We start from the raw sequence: 22,378 nt of genomic DNA, 5'->3' as shown, positions 1-22,378 counted from the left end.
GGCTTATGAAATCCAACCAGCTATAGGTAAATCAAGACATGATTTCTTTGTTCTTCTAGTGTGTTTTCAGTCACTTCTTAAGCCTCCTATGAGTGCTTATTTATAGTTTGCCTTGTTTGTAGTCCTATGTGTGTCTGTTGCTGGTAATGATAAATCAGTTCAAGGATTGTCTCTATTCTAGTCCTTCCAAAGGAATTCCCTTCAGTGTGAAATGGGAGGGTTCCCTATCTGACTGCCCAAGAGTGAGCTAGTGGAGATATAACACAAGCAGAGAAAATATCAACCTTCTAATGTAATTCGGCTTCAACATGAATTAATTTTTTTTGCATTAATATTTGCTTCTTTTGTCCAGTTTAGCTCCTTCGAGTTACAAAGATATTAGAACTTTAGATTTAGATATTAGAACCTTCCTTCCCATAATTTAAATTTATGGTCATAGGATGCCTCACACCAAACAGAAAGTGCATCTACAATGTACCAAAAAGATGTACATTGATATTTCTTATTTCATTACTCAAGAATTCTGGGATGACTGCTCCCTTTTTTCTCCATAAATGATGAGGTGATTCCTCTACAAATGAATGATTGTTCTGCTTGCTGTCTTTATATCTGTTGTAATTCTTCATATATAACTTATAATACATAATGACATATTTTTTAAAGTGCCTGAGTTGCCCAAAAGACCTCTGCCAGAAGAAAAAGTACCTGCTCTTAAAAGAGAAGCTCCACCAGCTAAAGGTACATCAACCATCAGATAAATTTGAGAACACAACTTTCTGCGTGAGTCTCTGAATCCCCAAATCCAGTAATTTACCTATTCTGATTTGACTGCTAGACTCAGCCTTTTTACACAATACCGTTAAAGACAGTTAAAAAAGGTATTTCTTTAACAAAACAAAAATCAAACAAATTACTTCCTGGAGACAAAGGGATTGAAGGTAGTACGTTAATTTAATTTTTGCCATCATAACGTGATATTTTAAAGCTAACCATTGAAACTCTAGTTTCCTGCAGAATTCTAAAAACTAGAATCTTCTTTAACCTAATGATATGCTGGAGTGTATGCCATCTTAATAGGTATTCTCTGTATCAGGCTTTACAAAACATAAGTGTCATCAATAGCAATTGTCAGTGGGTGCTAGAGAAGTTACTGCACTAGTCCAAAGTTCTGTAATTTTCTGTCATAGCACTCAATTTGCCAGAAATTTGATTTGTGCTAACTTTTATAGTTGTTTCTCACATGAATTGTCAGAATGAAATCAGTGGGAAAAGGTGGATTCGTTTACTTGTTGTTTTTACAGAAAAGCTTGATACAAAATTGAAACCTTACCATATTCCCAGCTGCCATTAATTAGAGGTGATAGTCCATGAAACCTAATTGTTAAGGCTTATCCTTATCCCTATCCAAAATTTATCCAACAACAGCAGTGTTTTTCTTTCACTGAATACTGGAACTCTAGCTGTGTCTATCCAAGCAAAATAGTCCAGATAGATGGCCTCTATTACATGTATTTATGTATTAGAGAAATATTTTTGTGTTTTGCTAAGTTTTCTGACTCTTCAGCGTTGTTTGCTTTTTGTTTAACTTCTATTCTTACATAATATTCCTCCTGCAAACATTCTTAAAAAACTACCAATGTCTTTAAAGTGCCAGCGGTGCCAAAGAAACCTGTTCCAAAAGAAAAAGTACCACCTGCTATTCCTAAAAAGGAAACGACTCCACCAGCTAAAGGTATACTTCCTCTTCTTGTCCTTGTGAAACATTAACTCTATTTTCAGTCTTTTGTCCTCATTATTCGTTGAGAAACACGTGCATATGTTTTATGTCCCACTGTGGTTTTTTTCATCTGTTTATCATTGAGTCTTTTTTGCCTGTTGGTTTCAAGTCATTTGTTGAAAACGTTAGAGTAATTTAAAAAATGTGTGTTCTGTCATTAACCTGCACAAGAAAAGAGTTCAGAAAGAAATAATACTTTTATTTCTTCTGGAAGAATATATATTTTTAATATGTTATTCTTCTGTCTCATCTTCAAAATTAACATAAATGTTCTTTCAGTGGGGATTTAATTCTTTGATGCTTCAAGAATCTTCCTTGTTAGATTTGCTCTTCTTCTAACTTCTTCAACTAGCTTTGAAAGCCCTAAAAGTAAATTATATCTTAAAGGGCCAGATGTTCTCAAAAGAACTGTCCCTGAAGAAAAGAAACCTACACATACACCTGAAATTGGAGTTCCACCAATGAAAGGTAAAGGAGATTTTGATATGAGATTTTATGGAAAGGAAATATTTGCGCCATTTTTCCAAGCTAACATCATAAAAAATTCTCATGTTCTTTACACCATTGCAAGAGCACCCAGTCTCTAAGTGGAAATTCAACTCTCAGTGATAAATCCAAAACTGGGGCAAACATTTCAGATAGGTGCTAGACAGTAAAACATTGAAGTATGAATAAAAACATGCTGAAGAGGTATTGCTGCTTATACCACCAGTATGTAAAGCTGCAGTGCTTTTATATTTATAGTATAATTGTGAATTTAGTTTAAACTGGGGTTTTGATACCAATACACAGGTCATGATATTGGTGAAGAAGTAATAGGGCAAGAGTCAGTAAGTTTAAGCTATTAAAGCTGTTACACCAACCAGAAGGAAAAGCATGACAATGCAGTAAGGAAAGCAAATGGCTTATGCTCTTTGAGAGCTGAAACCAGAAATTTCTTCACAAAATTCACTGTTTCAGCAAGACGGTTCTAGAACTGTGTCATATTTCATTCTCAAAAAGTTTCCAAGACCTCAAAAGGACTTAGTTTTCTGGGTTTATTTCTGTTTGGGATATTAAAAATTGAAAATTACTTTGAAGTTACTAAAAGAAAGCTAATATCTTTGAAGTTCCTGAGGTCCATAAGAGAGCTGTCCTTGAAGAGAAAGTACCCACCATTATCCCTAGAGAAGAGGAGCCTCCTTTTTATGAAGGTACATCAGTGACACATCTACCAAAGAGTAAATTGCAGAGAATATATCAAATCATGCTCTATATTGTTCTGTAAAATATGAGATATTTTTAATTAATTTTTTAAACTATTTAAAAGAAGCTTATATCCATATCTTTTAGACCATCTATGTCCCCAAATTTAGATAAAATTCAGCATTTTAAAAATTTAAATTTAAAATGTTACACTAAATTTAAAAATGCAGTTTAACATTTTAAAATGCCATACTTTTTTCCTCTAACAACATGAAAAAGATATATATATATAAATAAGAGAGAAACTAAGTTTCTGATTCAGGAAGCACTTGAGTCACATTGGAGCAAGGAAATGAACTAAAATAAACAGTGGTTTAAGAAACTATTCTGAGCAACACCTAATTTTTGAGCTGCAATGGAGGTAGTTAACCCCAAATGAAGACATATGAAATTCAGTTTCAAATTCTATCTAATACACGGAACTAAGAAACTAGAAAATAAAATATTTCTGTAAACTTGTATTTTACTAACTGGGAATGGTAACTTCCAGCAGTAGTAAGATCAGGCTGAAAGATATTTAAATAACTTATGTTCAAATAGCTCTTTCTCCATATGCATGTGTGCATGTTTTTATTTGTCTTGTAACTAATATTATAATATGTAAAATAAACTAATATCTTTAAAGAACTTGAAGTTTATGGAGAAGTTCCAACAGAAGAAAAGACGCCTTTTATTACTCCTAGTGAACCAGAAGCTCCAGCACCTAAAGGTAAACCAACTCTTCAAGCAATCTGTAAAGTGACACATTCCTACAAATTATTCATCTTCATCATTCCATCTGTGCGATAATCTGTTATTTCATTTTTTCATTCTAATGTTTCCTTAGATGCTTTGCGTCTGTCATTGCTTCTTTGCTACTTACACTTTGTGTATTATAATGTTCTTTAAAAAATTTAATATCTTTGAAGTATCTGCAGTGACAAAGAAAACTGTCCCACTTAAGAAAATACCTGCTGCTGTACCTACAGAAGAAGCTCCTCCAGCTAAAGGTACATTACCTCCAAATTAACTTTCTCTAGCCTCTTTGAGAAGTGAGATACCAAGGAAGAAACCCAGCTTGCTTGTTTTTCTTAAACAACACAACCAGATGCTACAGACACTTTACAGTTCTTTTTCTTTGTTTTCTATAAGCAGTTGCTTAAACAGATTGATACATTCTCTATCAAGAATTTAAAATTTAGAAAGATTAAATTAGACATAGAAATTTAGTAGGCAGAAGATTCAGGGATTAGCCAGGGACTAGCCTTATATTTTTTTGACTTCATGTCTCATGTTCTATTTCTCAAAATACTTTCTCTGACAATATATTGGAAAAAAATCTAAAAGGTTGTGACAGAAGCTTATTTTCCAAAGGGCTGTTTGCAGTCATATCAAGGGCTTAAAGGAAGTCAAGATTAAGGTATGACTTTAAATCAGGACAAAATACAAAGCTACAAACATTTTTAACAGAAACATAATTTTGTAATACAATTCCAGAACAGAAGAACTCTACAGATGTTGGAAGCAAAATAATTAGTTAATTGAACTGGATTTTTGCCTTTTTTTTATGTGTAATTTTTAAATTTTAAAAAATAAAACCCTTTTTAGTGCCAAAATCCTTAAACACACACACACACACGCAAAAACATCAAACAAACAAACAAAACCCCAAACATTAAAAACCCCCCAACTATCTTTTCAGGGAAGAACATATTCAATACTGGAAATGCTAGGAGTTAGAAAGATCAGACTCCAGAAGGCAAAGTTGTTGACTTCTATTCACATCTTAATACCATATATTTTTTCTGTTGTTCTAGTAGATTGTTTTTTGACAAAGCTGTATTACTTATTTGATAATGCAAATTTCTAAAATAAACCAATATTTTTAAGTTCCTGAAGTACGAAAGAAAGCTGTCCACAAAGAAAAAATACCTCCTGCTGTACCTAAAGAAGAACCTTCACACTTTACAGGTATAAGAAATTTTAAGTACAATTTGAAGGATAAAAAAAATGCTGTCATACATATATTATTTTGAGAGCATTCTGTTTATCATGAACTAGAGTTTACTTAACAGCTTTGCTTACCTGAAACAGTAAAAAATTAATTAAAAAAAATACCATCTGTAGTTCTTAAAATTAAATGCTACTTGAGATCAGCCCAAAAGGGAAAAAAATAAAGAAAAAGTGACAGAACTTAGATAGGCAGGACCTATCTCTGCGCTCAGTGTAGTAGCTCAGTTATGACATATAATGCGTCTTTCTTCTGACAAACTGCAGAGGTCAGATCAGGGTAGAATATGAGAGGTCTTTCATCCCTTATGTGAAAGCATCCTAATTTTACACATGGATATAAAATGGATATCTTCAGAGGAGCTTGAATATTTGATTGTATTTGTTATTTATCTAACATGTTGTCTTGTTTTCTGAAGATACTCTAAGTTAATTTAAGTGTTTAAACTAATATCTTTCAAGTACATGAAGTTTATGAGGAGATTCACATAGAAGAAGAAATTTCTACTGTTCATAGGAAAGAGGAGGCTCCAGCACCTAGAGGTATATGACTTCTTCATCACCTCTTCCTACAAATTGCTAAGTCTTGAACTCCAGGAAAATTAAATTATTCATGTCCGTGTTTTAGTCCTTGTTCAGCATAATTAATATTTGTATTCATTCTTCCAGTACCTTAATTATATGAAAAACTTGAGATTTTTCATGATGTGTCTTTCTCTCGTTAAAATGAACTAATATCTTTAAAGTGCCTGCAGTCATTAGGAAAGCTGTTCCAGAAGAAAAAGCACCTACTGCTATGCCTAAAAAACCAGAACCTGCTCCTGTGCCTAAAAGACCAGAATCTCCACCGTCTAAAGGTATTTTGAGAGCCTGGTAGAATTCAGGTCGTTCACTGATAAACATCTTTACTTTCTTACATGGTTTCTGATTTAATAGTTCATGGTCCATGTGTTAGATTTGTGATGTTTATGTTGTATATGTCCTATTTTCTGTTTTCTGTTTCTCAAGTTGTGTTTAAGTCATAAAATTGAAATCAAAATCAGTAAATAGCTTTCAAGTGACTGAATTGCCTAGCAAAAGTATTCCTGAAGAAAAACTCTGCCTAAAAAGACAGAAGCCCCCAAAGGTATAGGTCACCATATTCCTTCATTCTTTCTCTACAAGTTTCTTCTGTCCCTTGTACTGTTGCTGTCCAAGTATTAAAAATTAGTTGAGTTTATCTATTTCTTCTACCCAAGAATAACCCAGAAATTGTATCAGAAGCTAGTAAAAGGGACTAGAAAGAAGGAAAGCTCTAGCTCAGTTAACATGCAGTGAGATTTACAGAACATTTTCACTTCATGGGTACAGCCTCAGAAATTCAATCAATACTCCACCTAGAAGTACTTTCTATCCTTCTGTTTCACATTGCTCATGTTAAGCTTAGGGGTCAATTGATTTCATTTTGAATGGAAATAGAATTTGCACAGAAACCATCTGTTACAATTCACTCAGGTATTTTAGAAGTCTGTCTGAACTAGCAGTTTGTGTGGCATTAAAAACTGTCAAGCCAATGGCAGCAGACCTTATCCCACCCTAGTCATCATCACATAGTACTGCCAAGCATCAGTGAAGAACTGTGTTATGTGTGACATTTAAAATGCATTTCATGGAAGTTCAACTTTTGCCATGACTTCTTTAGCTTATTTTCATCTTTAGCATAGCACATCTAAAACTGCATGAAAAAAGATCCCAAGGAAAATCACTTTCAACTTATTCTTTGCCAGAAGAGTAGAACAAAGAAGATTTCTCAGAAGTTGTAACTGTTATCAAAGCATCCTTATACATCTACTTGTTTTGTCACATCCTTATATATCTATGTGTTTTGTCTTATGTCTCTGTATTGAATGTTTAATTTTTGTAATTTTTAAAACTACATTAATATCTTTAAAGTGTACAAGGTACCTATGAAATCAGTAAATGTTTTTGTACCTAAAAAACCAAGAGTAACACCACCTAAAGCTTGTATGTCAATAACAGTGTCTTTCTGAGGAGGGGATTTTTCTCTTGAGCATTAGAGCTTGTAGTAAAACTCAATTATCAAAATCCTAATAGTACATAATAGTATACAACATTTTTGCATGACATCTCTTTTTATATCTTTCATTTCTTTCTAATATGCTTCTTGTGATACTCTTTCTTCTTTACAATGTAAATATTTTAAATGCTTTAAATATTAAAAAATTAATGCTGTTTTCTTTAAAGTGCCAGAGGTGCCCAAGAAAATTCCAGAAGAGAAAGTGCCCACTGCTGTCCCTAAAAAACCAGAACCACCACCAGCCAAAGGTATGTTGCACTACAGAAAATTAAAATTTGGCAGGGGAAAAAAACCTCTGTAATGATTGTGCAGGTTAGTTATATGATCGTTTGTGTTTTCCTGTTACTTTTACCTTCTGTGCCCATTGGTCTATATATGTTACTGATTTAAAATTCTTCTCTTTTGAATCATAGCTGTAATCTGTACCAGTGTGTCAGAAATACTGATGTGGCTGGGTAGAGACGCAATTGACATTTGAGAACAGTAAGAGAAAAGAGAGGAGGAGAAAAGAGGGCCTCTGTGATATGAAATAGTCCTGACTCATGACGAAAAATTAGCCCCAAAAGAGAGTATAGAATGAGTGATACAGATGCCTAATACAGAAGAAAAACTTCTGTGCACAGACAAAAAATTGATACCAAGAAGTGATCACACATAGAAGAATGTGACAAAGAATACAAAATGGACAATGTCAGTCCCAGTCAAATAGAGATTCAAGAGATGGTTGAATAAAACAGAAAAATAATCTAATGTAGAAGAAGAAACTCCAGAAGATTCTGAGGTTTTTCTTCAGACTTTACAGGGACATAAAATAACCTTAACACAACAAACCTGTCAAATCAAAGGCTTTATTAAAAACCTTTGCCATTTCTACTGAAAAGTTCTGAACATGACTGTAAAATTCTGTGTAACTGAAAATAATCTCATTCCCAAAGGGCCTGAAGGACCCAAGGAAGTAGATGTAGAACAAAAAAATCAAAGTTGCTGTGCCTAAAAACCCAGAATTTATACCAGCTAAAGATACTTAACATTATAACAAAAGTACAGAATCAAAAAAAAAAATATTCTTTTCTTGTTTTAACAAGACAGGAGGCATTATTCAAGACCTCTGTTAGCATTTTCTTCTTTTGTCAAAGGTCTTGCACGTGAGTAAATGTTTTGAGTGAAAAAGATAGATCTTTGTAGATGGTGTTTACACTAAGAGTGATCTGCTCTTATGTTTTAGTCTTATGAAATTCTGATAGTAAAAAGTTATTGATATTTTTTGAATGCTGGAGATACCAAAGGAACTGGTCCCAGAAGAGGTTTCAGTTAAACTATCAAAGAATCCAGAACATCCAGAGACTAAAAGTAATTGTATGCAAGGAAAGAAAACCCTTTAGTTTTCTAGGGTACCACTTTAACATCATGGTAATTTACTTTTATTATTAATGTATTATAAAATACTTTGTTTTTTCAATTGTAGTTTTTGCATCTGTAACTCAGTGAGGCAGCAGAGTGAATTTTCTCTAGCAAAAGGAGAAATTACATATTCACATCCAAAACCACTGATGCTTTTGATGTCTCTGAGATTTACTTTTTCTTAGTGTCTCAACACTGCAGACATATCTTCAAAATGCATATAAATAAAATTAACTGCTTTTTTTTTAAGTGCCTGAGGTGCCCAAGAAAGTGATTTCAGAAGAAAAAATACACATTGAAGTTCCTAAAAAACCAGAACCTCCACCACCCAAAGGTACACATTCAATAGTAATAAGACTGCACACAAATTTTAATCTGTTGCTCTAAATATTATCTTTCTTACATTTGTGTTAGCAACCTTTTCATATATTTTATACAATATATTTATAAGCATTACAGATTGTGTTGTCTTCTTCATTTGTGAATAGCTCCCAGTAACAGTGGCTACTAATAGTGTGTGTAAAGCAATATGGAAAAAAAAACCAAATGGTATATGAAGGTGGCCTTTTTTCTGATGCTGTGAGGTATTTTTTACTTTGGAGCTATTGTTGCCTTTTTATTTATTATTAAGAATTCCTATTCTTCAAATTCCTGAAACTAAAATAAACAAATATCTTTAAAGAACCTGAGGTGCCGAAGACAGTTGTTCCAGAAAAGAAAATACCTGTGCAAAAAATACCAGAACCTGTGATTGTCCCAGAACCAGAGGCTGCACCTGAAGAACCAGAACTCCCACCAAAGGAAGGTAAATCTCAAAACTAATAAATAACAAAAGCAATGTTTTTCCTCTTTTCTTTAACATTGTAATTATCCAAGCCTTCTGTTTTCTGAAATTCTAAATTATGCTTGTTCTATTTATCTGCATATGTGTGTGAAACAGACATACATAGTTGGTTTTTAAAAATAGTGGTAAATCTTGGATGTCTGAATTGCCTGTATGTTATATTTCAGCTCTTCTTACTATTTTCACATATTCTTACTATTCTACCTGCTTGGGTTCATGAAAACCACCACAGCTAGTACCTTAAAAGTTATAATAGGAGAAGAAAAGAAAGTACCCACTCTAGTAGCTAAGAGCAGAAGATACCAATATAATTGAAAAACCAGAAGCTCCACCAAGAAAAACTAGATGCCATCACTGCTATTTCTTGAAAGGATCTTCAGCATATTGTCTGAAATTAATATCTTTTGTCCTGTCCATTCTGTTGGCTATTACCATGGCTTTTACTTATATCTTAAGTTATACTATTAGTGCATGTGTGTACTTCCGTATGGAAGCATGAGTTTTGTGAGGGGGAGTGTGTATGTGTGCTCTTGAGAGAAAAGAGAGAAAAGCCAACATGTCATATATTCATCATTTTAAAGGCCAGCATAAATGATTGACACCTGATATGTTTTTAATATTTTCATACAATTGTGGTTTTATGTTTTATGGTTGACTTAATTTTAGTATGATGTCAGTGCAGTTGTTAAATTGAGAACTAATATCTTTTATATACGTAAAGTGGCCAAGACAACTTTGCCAGAAAAGAAAGTACCTGTTCCAGTTTCTCAAGAACCAAAGTCCATTGCAGGACACCCAAAACCAAAGCCTCAAGAGGTGGAACTGCAAGAACCAGAAATGGTGGGAGTGGCCCGAAAACAAAAGCCTGTAAAGGCAGTTCATAAACTAGAGCATGTTCTGACATCTGAGGAGCCTGAGACTGTTTTGATACGCCAAAAATCAGAATCTGTTGCGGCATCCCAAAAACCAGAGCATATTGTGGTGCCTGAGAAACAAGAGTTTGTTGTGGTACCTGAAGAACCCACGCCTGATATAGAACCTCAAAAACTAAAAGAGGGTGTGATAGCCCCAAAACAGAAGTCCATTGTGGAATCCCAAAAACTAGGACACGTTGTAGTGCTTGAGAAACAAGAATTTGTTGTGGTACCTGAGGAGCCCATGCCTGATATAAAACCCCAAAAACTAAAACATGGTGTGATGCCCCCAAAACAGAAGCCTGTCATGGAATCCCAAAAAGTAGAACATGTTGTAGTGCTTGAGAAACAAGAATTTGTTGTGGTACCTGCAGAATCCATGCCTGATGTAGGACCCCAGAAACTAAAACATGGTGTGATGCCCCCAAAACAGAAGCCTGCTGTTGAACCCCAAAAACCAAAGCATGTTGTAGTGCCTGAGAAACAAGAATTTGTTGTGGTGTCTGAAGAACCCAAGCCTGATGCAGCATCCCAAAAACTAAAACAGGGTGTGATGCCCTCAAAACAGAAGCCCATTGTGGAATCCCAAAAACTAGGACACGTTGTAGTGCTTGAGAAACAAGAATTTGTTGTGGTACCTGAGGAACCCATGCCTGATGTAGAACCCCAAAAACTAAAACAGGGTGTGATGCCCCCAAAACAGAAACCTATCATGGAATCCCAAAAAGTAGAACATGTTGTAGTGCTTGAGAAACAAGAATTTGTTGTGGTACCTGAGAAACCCATGTCTGATGTGCCGCCCCAAAAGTTAAAATATGGTGTGATGCCCCCAAAACAAAAGCCAGCTCTGGAATCCCAGAAACCAGAACCACTTATGGCCCCTGAGGAATTTGAGCTCATAGTGGTGTCTGAGGAGTCAGAGACAGTTGAATCAACCCAAAAATCAAAGCGTGTTCTGGTGCCCCCTAAAACAAAGCATTTTGTGCTGCCCCAAAAAACAGAGTTTGTAGCAGCTGAAGAAACAGACATTGCTGCAGATTCCCAGAAATCAAAGCCTATTGCAGTGTCCAGAAAAACAAAGCTTTTTGTGCCAGAACCTGTCATGGTGTCTGAGGAACCAGAAACAGTTTTAGCACCCCAAAAACTAGAGCCTTCTATACCACTTCAAAAACCAAAGCCTGACGTGACATCCAGAGAACCAGAGTTTGTTTTGGCACCGGAGGAACCACCACCAGCCAAGGTGGCCGAAAAGGAAGAGAATGTTGCTGCTAAAAAGCGAGCACCTGCACAGCCTAAAGGTACCTCTTATGCAGGGGATCTCTTTTCCTTCCCTTGAGTATGTTGTTTCACCACTCATTTTAAAGCTTAATACACATAACTAATAGATACTAATATCTTCAAAGAACATGTAGGGCCTGAAAGGCTGTCCCATCTAATTTCTCTAGCTGCTTGGGAAAAATTAAAACCTCCATCAGTCAAAGCTACATGTTATCATGAATACATGACAATCATCCTGAATCTTCTCTTAAGTATTATTTTGATCTCCTTTGTTCTGTCTGTCATTTTTGATCTGTTTTAAATGATGCTTGCTAAACAAATCACGTAGAGTATGTGTGTGCTAAATTGTTACTTCAAAACATGTCTTTTGTCCCTTGTGTTTCAGTCTCTGTATTTAAAACTGAGTTTTATTGTAACTGTAAAATGAAATGTACTAATATCTTTGAAGTGCCTGAGATGGCTGAGAGGACTGTTCCAGAGAAGAAAGTGCCCCCTGCTCTATCTAAAAAAACAGAAGCTTCACTTCCTAAAGGTACATATCACCACTATTATCATGCTAAGGAAAGGTGCTGTTTGCCTTTTAGGGTTTTTTTTTAATGACTCTCGATTTAAATTGATCTTTCCCTATATACTCTGATATCAAAAATATGGGACAGATGCACCAAATATGAATTGCTGCACAGGGGTGTGAAATGTTTCCTCAACTAAAACCATCTAAACTTTTGTTGTACTTGGTTTATGTCATATCATGCAGATATGACTACCTGTCTACCAAAGAAATGCCAAAAACTTACAGATGCAAGAGAAGGAATTCATAACGGTTGTTCACATTATTAGTAGGGATGGCTTCATACATGGTTTAGTGGGACTGGGCCATGTTATATTTACAGTTAGCTTTGATGATCTTAAAGGTTTTTTCCAACCTAGATGACTCTATGATTCTATGAGGAAAGACAAACAGAAACTAAAGGTTTCAGCAGAGGGCAGCAGTTTTAGTACACAGAGCAAAATAATCACAAATATCTCTATGTATCTGTATCATGGAGCGGACTATTTTCTTTAAACAGTTATTCATAATTTGCCTGTATTTTGGTCATACATAAACATTTTTGACTATGGGATTTGCAAAGCTGTTACTTTGTATAAGTAGCATTAAAGAGCTGTAAAGTTACTGTGAGCATGTAATACAGTGAGCCTTTAAAAAGGCATTTATAATTGAAATACAAAAAAATTACTTAAGACACACCAAAACCAGACACTATACATTGATGCAGTGATGCATCATTTCAATTCCTGTAGAAGTCCCAAGCACTGGCCAGAGAAAACATGCCCTCTGCCACCAGATTCTCCCCATCCTAAACACAATGACATTCCTCAAGTGAAGTACCACCTAAAAGCGATGATATAATCATTTAGATAATTGAAATTAATATAACAGGAAACAGTTACAAGCAACATCTAGTGATCAGAAAGAAAGCCAGGAGACAATAGAGGGAAAATATGAGCAGTTAAAGAGAGGAAACATACAAAAGATAGAAAAAGAAAGGTGAAGTCAACCTGAAGGATAAAAATAGTGATAGTATCCAAGTGACAAGTAAAAAGATGGCAATGACTGCCTAAACCAGCACAGAATACAGTCATTTATGGAACATGGCTGGTACACAAATACACTAGGATTCCATAAATAAACCTCTGATCATCTGTTACTAAGAAGCCAGATATATTTTCTACATTTCCATCCTGACCAAGAAACAAAGACCACACAGAGTTCACACCTCCTGTGTGATGCATTGGGCACACTGGTCATTCCACAGGTTGGAAACAAGGCAGAGCTGATGACTGAATGTAACCACAGCACGCTCTCAAAAAACAACTGCGTGCACGTATTACTGGTTGTCTTATTGTTACATCGACATCTGCAGTGCCCACAAAACTAAATACACTAATATCTTTGAAGTTCCAAAGGTGCCCAAGAAAGCTGTTCTGGAAGAGCCTACCCCTGTAACTGTGCCAAAAAAGCCAGAGCCAGCAGCAGTTCGAGGTACCTGTCGCTTTGTGCATCAGTCTGAGTGAGACTGTCCTTACTGTCTTACATGTTATTTCTGATGTCTGTCGTTCTGTTCATTTGTGATTTCCTGAAATTTCTGAAATTCCATGCTGTGTAGAAATTCTACTATTAGAATGGGAAAGAGCTTTCTAATTTGGATTTTTAATGAAAACCTCTGTCTTTATCATTTTACCAAGAATCTCAAGTAATATAACTTTTTTATATTACACAGTCATGACATGGCAATATTAAAAACAGACAAACAGGAAAAATAAACCACAAAACACCTAATCACTTCAGTGAAAATAAGCAGGAAAAGCAGGTTTAATGGACTGTGAATGAACTGAAGTTAGTATGGGAAAACAAGACCCAAAGTAAAAAGAGGAACATACCTAGACAGGACAGTCGTATTTTAAGACTTAGGCATACAGACCTAGATCCCAAATAACAAATAGTCCGAACTTTTTATTAGTGCAGAACTTAATCAAATGTGTGGTCAACCAGGATGGTCTGAGCTCTCTTCTGACCATAACCTCATGGGGACCCTAGAAATTTGGTTCCTCAAATCTACAATTGCATTGCATATAATTATTACATACAAGACCACAGATGTTCTGTATTTCTGCATCCCAATTCTGTGTCACTCCTGCTCGCTATGCAGATGGCTCTTTTAGCCTCACCAAATGCAATATCTAAATACAAGATTATAGAAGCATTGAAACCTAACTCAAAAGCCCCCACAAACACTGGAAAATAATTGAAAAAACAGAAGGGAAATAGAAGTGAGTAGTAACAATAACATAGTAAAAATGATGGGATTTCTGTTCCCCGCCCTGTCTTGTGCCCAAACTGCTAAACGTAAAGCACCAGCAGATTCATGAGGAATGGTAACAGAGAAGACATGAGCTGAGGTTGCTCCCAGAGAAAAGCCAGATGCCAGCAGGGCTGAGAATGAAAGGCTCTCCTCCTGGAAGGGAGGACAGGCTGCTAAGTACCCTAATTCACACCTCACCCTCAAGCCTATGCATAGCCAGCAGTTCTCTCACAGAACCTACCTGGTGTCACTGCTCTGTGCCTGTGTCCTGTGGGGGTTTGTGTGTGTGACCAAGTGAGAGAGAGCGAGACATGGGTTGATGCTCTGAGACCACTTTGGTTATGTTCATGAGTGCATCTCCAGTTTACATTTCACTGTGCATCCTCCTGTTGTATGTATAAAACTGACTGCTACTAATATCTTTGAAGCACCCGAGGTGCCCAGGAAGGCTACTCGTGAGGAAAAGATACCTGTGCCCATTGCCAAAGCACCAGAGCTTCCAGCACCCAGAGGTACCTGTCTTCATGGATAACTTAACAAAGAAGATATTTCATCTTCTTCTCCTCAGCCTTGTCCTACCCTCTCCTGGCCTGTCTCTGTTTTCTGACTGAGACTGTCAAGGCTGTGTGTGCTGGGAAAAGGGTGCTGCGCGGTGTGTGAGGGTTGGAGCTGGCTGTTGTGATGTTCTGTGTCTGTGTCACCCTGCTTGTTGTTCCTGCTTGCCATATGTTCTCAACAATGTAAAATGAAATGCACTAATATCTTTGAAGTGCCTGAGATGCCTGAAGCCGAGGTCCTGGAAGAAGAAGAAGAGGTGGAAGCACCAGAAGAGGTGGCAGCAGTTGCTGAGCCTGGAGAGCCAGAAGTCTCTCCAGCTGAAGGTATAGGGTGGTGTTCTCAAAGAGTCTGCCATGACCTCCACGTTGCTGCAATGCTCAGTGTTCTTTGCCCCTCTGCCCTGTGTGGGGAGGGATGAGAGCAGCATTTGGTCATTTGGTATCTCTTTGTGCCTGTATACTCCTTGCAAAAGAGGGTGGGGTTTTCCAGAAACCCCCCCTCATAAGCCTTGGGCTCTTTGCAGTGAGTCCACCTTAGGCAGGAGTATTAGCTGAAGAGGACTCCCTGGTAGTCTGTCAAGTGTTTACTTTCCTGCTTTCCTGCTTGCCATTTGCCTGTTTGCTGACCTTAAACTCAGTCAAGTAAAAGGATCTAATATCTTTAAAGTGCCTGAGGTGATTGAGGAGGAAGAGGCAGAAGAGGAGGTGCCAGTGGTCATTCCCCCAAAGCCTGTGCCTGTGCCCAAGAAACCTGTGGCTGTGCCAAAGACACCAGAACCTCCACAAGTTAAAGGTATATCTTCTGGAGAGACGTGCTTTTTCTTTCAGTGTATTGATTAATATTTTCATTTGTTATCCCTTCTTTTGTGTAAGATTTGTTACTTGTCCTTGACCCTTAACCTCTGCCGTTCCTGTCTTTGCGCATGACTAACCAACCAGTCACTAGAGGAATGTTACAGTGCTTAGAAATATCTAAACTCTTTGATTGTTACAATCTTTCCTACTAATTTAACTGTGAAATTAAGATGAAATAATATCTTTAAAGTGATCAAGGTGCCCAAGAAAGCTGTCCCCCAAGAAAAGACGCCTGTTGCAGTACCCAAACAACCAGAACCACCACCAGCCAAAGGTACAGGTCTCTATCAGTATCATCATTAGAAAAAAAGTCATGCTCTTCTGAACTTTAGTTAAACTAATTTTTTTATGATGACCTGTCAGAGATAGTGCCTAAGAAATATGACGTGCAATGTGGAGTGTCAAAAACATGGCAGAAAAACTAAATTTCATTCCTTGAAAAGTATCTCTAGCTTACCGAACTTTTAATAAAGTTTAAGAATTAACATTTACTGTTTCAACAAAATAACATGCTTTTCTAAAGAAGAGCCTGAAAATAAGCCTTTAAGTTTAAAGAACAAAACATTGCATCCCAAGATTTCTAATAGATGACAGCAGCAGAGTAAGTTCTCTACCTCTTTAAAAGTAAGGTAATGCCAATGTACATGAGGAATTTTTGCTAGCAAATGACTGGATGTATCTAGTGATTATCTTATTATGATATTAATAGAACCAGGAAGAGAAGAGAGAATATAAGAGGTATGTATATTTCTACAGGAGAATTTAAATGACAGAAACTGTGGAACATAGAGACTTAAGAGGAGATGTAAAGAATGGAAATAATTGATAGAAAAAAAAAAAGATGGTAATGATAAATCAAATGCTACTTTCCTAAAGAAAAACTGTTTCAACGACAAAGTAGTTGTGAATTATATATGGCTGATACACAAATACACTAGGATTCCATAAATAAACCTCTGATCATCTGTTACTAAGAAGCCAGATATATTTTCTACATTTCCATCCTGACCAAGAAACAAAGACCACACAGAGTTCCCATCTCCTGTGTGATGCATTGGGCACACTGGTCATTCCACAGGTTGGAAGCAAGGCAGAGCTGATGACTGAATGTAACCACAGCACGCTCTCAAAAAACAACTGCGTGCACGTATTACTGGTTGTCTTATTGTTACATCGACATCTGCAGTGCCCACAAAACTAAATACACTAATATCTTTGAAGTTCCAAAGGTGCCCAAGAAAGCTGTTCTGGAAGAGCCTACCCCTGTAACTGTGCCAAAAAAGCCAGAGCCAGCAGCAGTTCGAGGTACCTGTCGCTTTGTGCATCAGTCTGAGTGAGACTGTCCTTACTGTCTTACATGTTATTTCTGATGTCTGTCATTCTGTTCATTTGTGATTTCCTGAAATTTCTACATTCCATGCTGTGTATCAGTTAGGAATTTGATAATGCAGTATTTTGTATAAAAAACTCAAATTATATTTTGATTTTACTATATTGGTGCCTTATTCTGAAGCAGTAGATACTAAAATGTTTATTTTAACGATCATAAGTTTTCCATACAGATGCCCAAATTTGTTATCTTAAATTGACAAGAGTCTACATGACTCTTCTGGCAGACTCAGGTAGTGTATATAATAGACAGGAATCTGTTGAAATGAAAACCCAATTTTTACTCAGCAGTGCACAAGTGCAGTAAGAAGTGACAATATACAAAGTTTTAAAAGAAATTGCTGACACTCTTAGGGTTTATAATAAAGAAAGAATCATTATCAAATCCATTGCACTGTACAGGCTGTGGAAGTTGCTACAGTGAAATGAAAATTGAAGCAAGAGAGGTACTTAGGATAAGAAAATAAGCCAAAAAAAAAAAAAAAAAAAAGAAAAAAAGCATAAGTGAAGAATGGATATATAGAAGGACAAAAATAGGGAAAAATGAGTGAAACTGTGTTACTCATCCTATCACTACCCGAACTGCTAAACGTAAAGCACCAGCAGATTCATGAGGAATGGTAACAGAGAAGACATGAGCTGAGGTTGCTCCCAGAGAAAAGCCAGATGCCAGCAGGGCTGAGAATGAAAGGCTCTCCTCCTGGAAGGGAGGACAGGCTGCTAAGTACCCTAATTCACACCTCACCCTCAAGCCTATGCATAGCCAGCAGTTCTCTCACAGAACCTACCTGGTGTCACTGCTCTGTGCCTGTGTCCTGTGGGGGTTTGTGTGTGTGACCAAGTGAGAGAGAGCGAGACATGGGTTGATGCTCTGAGACCACTTTGGTTATGTTCATGAGTGCATCTCCAGTTTACATTTCACTGTGCATCCTCCTGTTGTATGTATAAAACTGACTGCTACTAATATCTTTGAAGCACCCGAGGTGCCCAGGAAGGCTACTCGTGAGGAAAAGATACCTGTGCCCATTGCCAAAGCACCAGAGCTTCCAGCACCCAGAGGTACCTGTCTTCATGGATAACTTAACAAAGAAGATATTTCATCTTCTTCTCCTCAGCCTTGTCCTACCCTCTCCTGGCCTGTCTCTGTTTCCTGACTGAGACTGTCAAGGCTGTGTGTGCTGGGAAAAGGGTGCTGCGCGGTGTGTGAGGGTTGGAGCTGGCTGTTGTGATGTTCTGTGTCTGTGTCACCCTGCTTGTTGTTCCTGCTTGCCATATGTTCTCAACAATGTAAAATGAAATGCACTAATATCTTTGAAGTGCCTGAGATGCCTGAAGCCGAGGTCCTGGAAGAAGAAGAAGAGGTGGAAGCACCAGAAGAGGTGGCAGCAGTTGCTGAGCCTGGAGAGCCAGAAGTCTCTCCAGCTGAAGGTATAGGGTGGTGTTCTCAAAGAGTCTGCCATGACCTCCACGTTGCTGCAATGCTCAGTGTTCTTTGCCCCTCTGCCCTGTGTGGGGAGGGATAAGAGCAGCATTTGGTCATTTGGTATCTCTTTGTGCCTGTACACTCCTTGCAAAAGAGGGTGGGGTTTTCCAGAAACCCCCCCTCATAAGCCTTAGGCTCTTTGCAGTGAGTCCACCTTAGGCAGGAGTATTAGCTGAAGAGGACTCCCTGGTAGTCTGTCAAGTGTTTACTTTCCTGCTTTCCTGCTTGCCATTTGCCTGTTTGCTGACCTTAAACTCAGTCAAGTAAAAGGATCTAATATCTTTAAAGTGCCTGAGGTGATTGAGGAGGAAGAGGCAGAAGAGGAGGTGCCAGTGGTCATTCCCCCAAAGCCTGTGCCTGTGCCCAAGAAACCTGTGGCTGTGCCAAAGACACCAGAACCTCCACAAGTTAAAGGTATATCTTCTGGAGAGACGTGCTTTTTCTTTCAGTGTATTGATTAATATTTTCATTTGTTATCCCTTCTTTTGTGTAAGATTTGTTACTTGTCCTTGACCCTTAACCTCTGCCGTTCCTGTCTTTGCGCATGACTAACCAACCAGTCACTAGAGGAATGTTACAGTGCTTAGAAATATCTAAACTCTTTGATTGTTACAATCTTTCCTACTAATTTAACTGTGAAATTAAGATGAAATAATATCTTTAAAGTGATCAAGGTGCCCAAGAAAGCTGTCCCCCAAGAAAAGACGCCTGTTGCAGTACCCAAACAACCAGAACCACCACCAGCCAAAGGTACAGGTCTCTATCAGTATCATCATTAGAAAAAAAGTCATGCTCTTCTGAACTTTAGTTAAACTAATTTTTTTATGATGACCTGTCAGAGATAGTGCCTAAGAAATATGACGTGCAATGTGGAGTGTCAAAAACATGGCAGAAAAACTAAATTTCATTCCTTGAAAAGTATCTCTAGCTTACCGAACTTTTAATAAAGTTTAAGAATTAACATTTACTGTTTCAACAAAATAACATGCTTTTCTAAAGAAGAGCCTGAAAATAAGCCTTTAAGTTTAAAGAACAAAACATTGCATCCCAAGATTTCTAATAGATGACAGCAGCAGAGTAAGTTCTCTACCTCTTTAAAAGTAAGGTAATGCCAATGTACATGAGGAATTTTTGCTAGCAAATGACTGGATGTATCTAGTGATTATCTTATTATGATATTAATAGAACCAGGAAGAGAAGAGAGAATATAAGAGGTATGTATATTTCTACAGGAGAATTTAAATGACAGAAACTGTGGAACATAGAGACTTAAGAGGAGATGTAAAGAATGGAAATAATTGATAGAAAAAAAAAAAGATGGTAATGATAAATGAAATGCTACTTTCCTAAAGAAAAACTGTTTCAATGACAAAGTAGTTGTGAATTATATATGGCTGATACACAAATACACTAGGATTCCATAAATAAACCTCTGATCATCTGTTACTAAGAAGCCAGATATATTTTCTACATTTCCATCCTGACCAAGAAACAAAGACCACACAGAGTTCACACCTCCTGTGTGATGCATTGGGCACACTGGTCATTCCACAGGTTGGAAGCAAGGCAGAGCTGATGACTGAATGTAACCACAGCACGCTCTCAAAAAACAACTGCGTGCACGTATTACTGGTTGTCTTATTGTTACATCGACATCTGCAGTGCCCACAAAACTAAATACACTAATATCTTTGAAGTTCCAAAGGTGCCCAAGAAAGCTGTTCTGGAAGAGCCTACCCCTGTAACTGTGCCAAAAAAGCCAGAGCCAGCAGCAGTTCGAGGTACCTGTCGCTTTGTGCATCAGTCTGAGTGAGACTGTCCTTACTGTCTTACATGTTATTTCTGATGTCTGTCGTTCTGTTCATTTGTGATTTCCTGAAATTTCTACATTCCATGCTGTGTATCAGTTAGGAATTTGATAATGCAGTATTTTGTATAAAAAACTCAAATTATATTTTGATTTTACTATATTGGTGCCTTATTCTGAAGCAGTAGATACTAAAATGTTTATTTTAACGATCATAAGTTTTCCATACAGATGCCCAAATTTGTTATCTTAAATTGACAAGAGTCTACACGACTCTTCTGGCAGACTCAGGTAGTGTATATAATAGACAGGAATCTGTTGAAATGAAAACCCAATTTTTACTCAGCAGTGCACAAGTGCAGTAAGAAGTGACAATATACAAAGTTTTAAAAGAAATTGCTGACACTCTTAGGGTTTATAATAAAGAAAGAATCATTATCAAATCCATTGCACTGTACAGGCTGTGGAAGTTGCTACAGTGAAATGAAAATTGAAGCAAGAGAGGTACTTAGGATAAGAAAATAAGCCAAAAAAAAAAAAAAAAAAAAAAAGAAAAAAAGCATAAGTGAAGAATGGATATATAGAAGGACAAAAATAGGTAAAAAGTGTTACTCATCCTATCACTACCCGAACTGCTAAACGTAAAGCACCAGCAGATTCATGAGGAATGGTAACAGAGAAGACATGAGCTGAGGTTGCTCCCAGAGAAAAGCCAGATGCCAGCAGGGCTGAGAATGAAAGGCTCTCCTCCTGGAAGGGAGGACAGGCTGCTAAGTACCCTAATTCACACCTCACCCTCAAGCCTATGCATAGCCAGCAGTTCTCTCACAGAACCTACCTGGTGTCACTGCTCTGTGCCTGTGTCCTGTGGGGTTTGTGTGTGTGACCAAGTGAGAGAGAGCGAGACATGGGTTGATGCTCTGAGACCACTTTGGTTATGTTCATGAGTGCATCTCCAGTTTACATTTCACTGTGCATCCTCCTGTTGTATGTATAAAACTGACTGCTACTAATATCTTTGAAGCACCCGAGGTGCCCAGGAAGGCTACTCGTGAGGAAAAGATACCTGTGCCCATTGCCAAAGCACCAGAGCTTCCAGCACCCAGAGGTACCTGTCTTCATGGATAACTTAACAAAGAAGATATTTCATCTTCTTCTCCTCAGCCTTGTCCTACCCTCTCCTGGCCTGTCTCTGTTTCCTGACTGAGACTGTCAAGGCTGTGTGTGCTGGGAAAAGGGTGCTGCGCGGTGTGTGAGGGTTGGAGCTGGCTGTTGTGATGTTCTGTGTCTGTGTCACCCTGCTTGTTGTTCCTGCTTGCCATATGTTCTCAACAATGTAAAATGAAATGCACTAATATCTTTGAAGTGCCTGAGATGCCTGAAGCCGAGGTCCTGGAAGAAGAAGAAGAGGTGGAAGCACCAGAAGAGGTGGCAGCAGTTGCTGAGCCTGGAGAGCCAGAAGTCTCTCCAGCTGAAGGTATAGGGTGGTGTTCTCAAAGAGTCTGCCATGACCTCCACGTTGCTGCAATGCTCAGTGTTCTTTGCCCCTCTGCCCTGTGTGGGGAGGGATGAGAGCAGCATTTGGTCATTTTCTATCTGTATGTGCATGACCTTTAGCTCATTCAAGTAAAACCAACTAATATCTTTAAAGTGCCTGAGGTGATTGAGGAGGAAGAGGCAGAAGAGGAGGTGCCAGTGGTCATTCCCCCAAAGCCTGTGCCTGTACCCAAGAAACCTGTGGCTGTGCCAAAGAAACCTGTGGCTGTACCCAAGAAACCAGAGCCTGTTGCTGTGCCAAAAGTACCAGAACCTGTTCCTGTTCTTAGAAAACATACAGTTCCTTCAGTTAAAGGTACATACATCAGTGACTGAGCATCTCCTTCTCTCTATTTTCTGAATAC

General features: G+C 37.6%; 1 protein-coding gene across 8 annotated transcripts in view; it reads left to right on the top strand.

Moving 5' to 3' along the window:
* TTN (titin) overlaps positions 1–22,378 on the top strand; it is a 244,913-nt gene that overhangs the window by 111,977 nt on the left and 110,558 nt on the right. For all 8 annotated transcript variants that reach the window (XM_039554641.1, XM_039554643.1, XM_039554642.1 and 5 more), the window contains 3 exons: positions 7,256–7,336; positions 8,740–8,823; positions 9,172–9,294. In XM_039554641.1, the coding sequence (XP_039410575.1) occupies positions 7,256–7,336; positions 8,740–8,823; positions 9,172–9,294 (288 nt within the window). The remainder of the gene's footprint in view (positions 1–7,255; positions 7,337–8,739; positions 8,824–9,171; positions 9,295–22,378) is intronic.

Source organism: Corvus cornix, chromosome 7 (assembly GCF_000738735.6).
Source record: "Corvus cornix cornix isolate S_Up_H32 chromosome 7, ASM73873v5, whole genome shotgun sequence".
In the NCBI taxonomy this organism is placed as follows: Eukaryota; Metazoa; Chordata; class Aves; order Passeriformes; family Corvidae; genus Corvus; species Corvus cornix.
This window is presented reverse-complemented; position numbering and strand designations above follow the sequence as displayed.